At 30.7% G+C, this 3302-nt stretch overlaps 1 protein-coding gene across 26 annotated transcripts in view; it reads left to right on the top strand.

Moving 5' to 3' along the window:
- The window catches only part of PPFIA2 (PTPRF interacting protein alpha 2), a 485065-nt gene that overhangs the window by 387542 nt on the left and 94221 nt on the right, over nucleotides 1-3302 (top strand). For all 26 annotated transcript variants that reach the window (XM_017543486.2, XM_017543479.2, XM_017543480.2 and 23 more), the window contains one exon: nucleotides 1815-1950. In XM_017543486.2, the coding sequence (XP_017398975.1) occupies nucleotides 1815-1950 (136 nt within the window). The remainder of the gene's footprint in view (nucleotides 1-1814; nucleotides 1951-3302) is intronic.

Raw genomic sequence — 3302 nt, 5'->3', positions numbered from 1 at the left:
AAAAAAAAAAAAAAAAAAAAAAAAACAGCATGTTCAAGGAAATGAAAAGAAAGTGTGAGTTACTGGAATTCAAAGAAAGTCAGTACAGCTGGATGAAAAGCAAGACAGAGCGTACCTTAAAATGAAGCTGGAAAGTGGCAAAGGCCCAAATTATAGAGGGCCTTTAAGGACATTTAATAATTTTAAACACAAAATTGGTATGATTAGATCTGTGTTTTGCTTTATTTTTAATTTTGTAAATCATCTGGAGTTGTGAGATAAATCAACAAGAAAACAATGCTCCTAGGATGATGAGTTATAACGTTAGAAACACCATTCTAATGCCTAAAAGGATATTAAGGTAAGCAGTCTCAGGCAAAAAGAATCCAGACTGTTCAGAGCAAGATAGTTTAAGCCTGTATTATAATCATTTCATTCATTTATTATCTTGCCAGATACTTATGAATTGCTTATTATGTGCTAGGAACATCTTCCTGGGCATAGAAAGGTGACTAAAATCTGATCTTTGTCTTCATGAAACTTAGAGCCTCTGCCCAACAGATAAAGACATAGAGTTGTATCCTTTATGAATATGGCCTGGTTGGTTAATTCTTTTATGTGACTTATCCATGATAAAACCTGTTTATGTGATTAAGTCTCAAGTATATTGCTACAAAAACAATAGCTGTCACCTATTTGAGAAATAATTTTTTAGTTCATTTGTTCTAATGCACCATCTGGCAAAACACTAATTTTCTTAAGTTAGTGTCTTCTGCTGTTGCAAACACCCAAACCTCACCTCCCCTTTTTAATGTCAAATATTTGAAAGTACTTGTCTTTGTTTGCAAGGATAACTAAAAGAGATAGTATTTGCAATCAGCAGGAGCCTCAAATTCAACAGAGTACACAGCTTTAAGTGTATTTCCTACTGATGTCGGATCTGTTATTTCATTTTATAGGACAGCATGATGTCACTGTTATTAGCATCATCATTAGTGTAACAATAAAATGAATTTGCTATAACTCCACATATAAATAATATGCCTGGAGAAACCTTTTCTTTACTTTGATTATAGTGCACTTTATTACCATGTTTATTGAAAACTATGTAATGATATTTTCCAACTAAAATTTTCTAACTGTTTCATCTTTAAGCAGATTTCAGAATCAAACGTGCCTATGAAAAAAATTTTCTTCATCCTTTTGGATCTATATCTTATTAAAAACTTTTTAAAAATCCTTTTGGTAATATACCCTATTTTCTTTTTTAAAAAAAATAAGACCATTAGCCTTGGATCCATCTAAATTTAAGCTCTTTGTTGGTTCTCTAAATTAAAAAATAGACTGTGAAAAATAGGCAATGTGTGAATAAATTTCTCCAAAAATTTTAAAATTGGAAAAGTTCTGGGCCCCTCAAATTTTAGACATTTTTAGCTAGATTTATAAGAAATATTTAAAATAAATACAGTAATCAATAACAAAGATGATGATATACACAAAAGAGCTCAAACTAAATTGCCAGAATTTAACCTCATAAATTTTGGTTATCAATATTAATATGATTCAATTTACTACAACATTTGAAAATGCTAATAAACAGAAAGGTTATAAGTATTACAAAATCTAAAAGAAGAAAATGCAGCTAAGTTTCAGGAATGGGCCTAAGACTTCAACTTCTGATGTTAGTCTCTAAAGAGGCCTCAGAGAGTCATGACAGTCATCAGTTTTCTTCCTTGAGGTGGATTTCCTTGAGGACCCCTCCTTTATTGCCAGTTAAATAGCTGATAAGTTTAATTTTTGAGATTTTATTATTTTATATATTTTCTTTTTTCCAGAACTCACCTAGACACCTCAGCTGAGTTGCGGTATTCAGTGGGATCCCTTGTGGACAGCCAGTCTGATTACAGAACAACTAAAGTAATAAGAAGACCAAGGAGAGGCCGCATGGGTGTGCGAAGAGATGAGCCAAAGGTTAATCTTTTAACTTCAACTCTTCTCTAGTTTTATTTAAGTAGATCATTTCATTTGGATAGAATTTTAGCACTGAGATAATTCAAATGCTAAAGTATTTATTAATTTGGAACACAGAATATGACATTAACTTAAATAACTATAAGTAAAATAAAGCCCAACTATAGGCCAGAAGTTGAATAAGCATTTCCTATGTATTTATTCATATAACATTATCAAGTGGGTACTACTTGTATGCTAAGTTCAGACATAAAACATTGAGACTCAGAGAAGTTAAATGTTCAACATTGCACAGGTAGCAAAGTGATGGAGTCAAAACTTGGGCCTATATTTGTGTAGTTTCCCATACTAGGCTTTAACTGTTATACTACATTGCCAAACATGTGACCTTTTGATTTTCTTGGGCACTTGAGCAATGGCATTCACATTGTTCATTCAATTTAATTTAATTTAAATTAGTATTTTAAAAACAATTTGAAGAAAATGGACATAAATTATTCCTTGTGTTCTTATAGAACTATGAATGATAAGGAGCAGTGCTAGCCTAATTTAATTTAAAATGTTTAAACTAAGTTTGTTGAGTAATATATTTTATAGAGAAGTAAAATAGTCCTTTGGTGCCTAAGAATACTTTATTCTTTCAACCACTTTTATGTACCCCAAATACTATATAATCCATTTGTCCATATTTGAACACAGGCACTTGATGCCTTTTGGGTTTCAACTGGTACCAGTATGTTCATATATGAATTAATCCATCATAGTAGGCATTCAGTTCTGCTGAATACATGAATAAATAAATGAACAAATGCAGACTATATTAAGTTAATCTCAATTATTTTATTGCTATTATGTGACAAATTAATTAGTGCTACTAGATACTAAAACAAATTGTAACACAAATACTAATTCTGGTTTTTAATTCTTAACTCAGTGCTCAGAGAAGTGTCATCTGGCCTTCCATAGAAATCACTTTATATAATCACAAAAATGAAAATCAAATTTTTGAAAAGCAGAATAAAAGAGACCTAAAACCTCTTTTATGCCCAACCTCCTCATATGTTCAGATAACAGCTGGAAAAACACTGGTCTATTGGTTATTCAAAACTCTCATTCAAATGGAAGATTTCTTATATTTATTAAAAAAAAACATAACCATGTAAATTAGTATGCCTTTGGCTTAAAAATTACAGGTATACCTTGTTTTATTGTATTTTGCTTTATTGTATTTCACAAACATTATATTTGTTTTTTACAAATTGATGGTTCCTGACAACCCTGCCTCAAGCAAGTCTACGGGTGCTATATTTTCTTTTCTTTTCTTTTTTCTTTTTCTTTTTTTTTTTTTTTTT

Source organism: Cebus imitator, unplaced genomic scaffold, assembly GCF_001604975.1.
Source record: "Cebus imitator isolate Cc_AM_T3 unplaced genomic scaffold, Cebus_imitator-1.0 Scaffold156, whole genome shotgun sequence".
NCBI classification, from domain to species: domain Eukaryota; kingdom Metazoa; phylum Chordata; class Mammalia; order Primates; family Cebidae; genus Cebus; species Cebus imitator.
The sequence above is the reverse complement of the archived record's forward strand: the minus strand, read 5'-3'. Positions and strand labels throughout refer to the sequence as shown.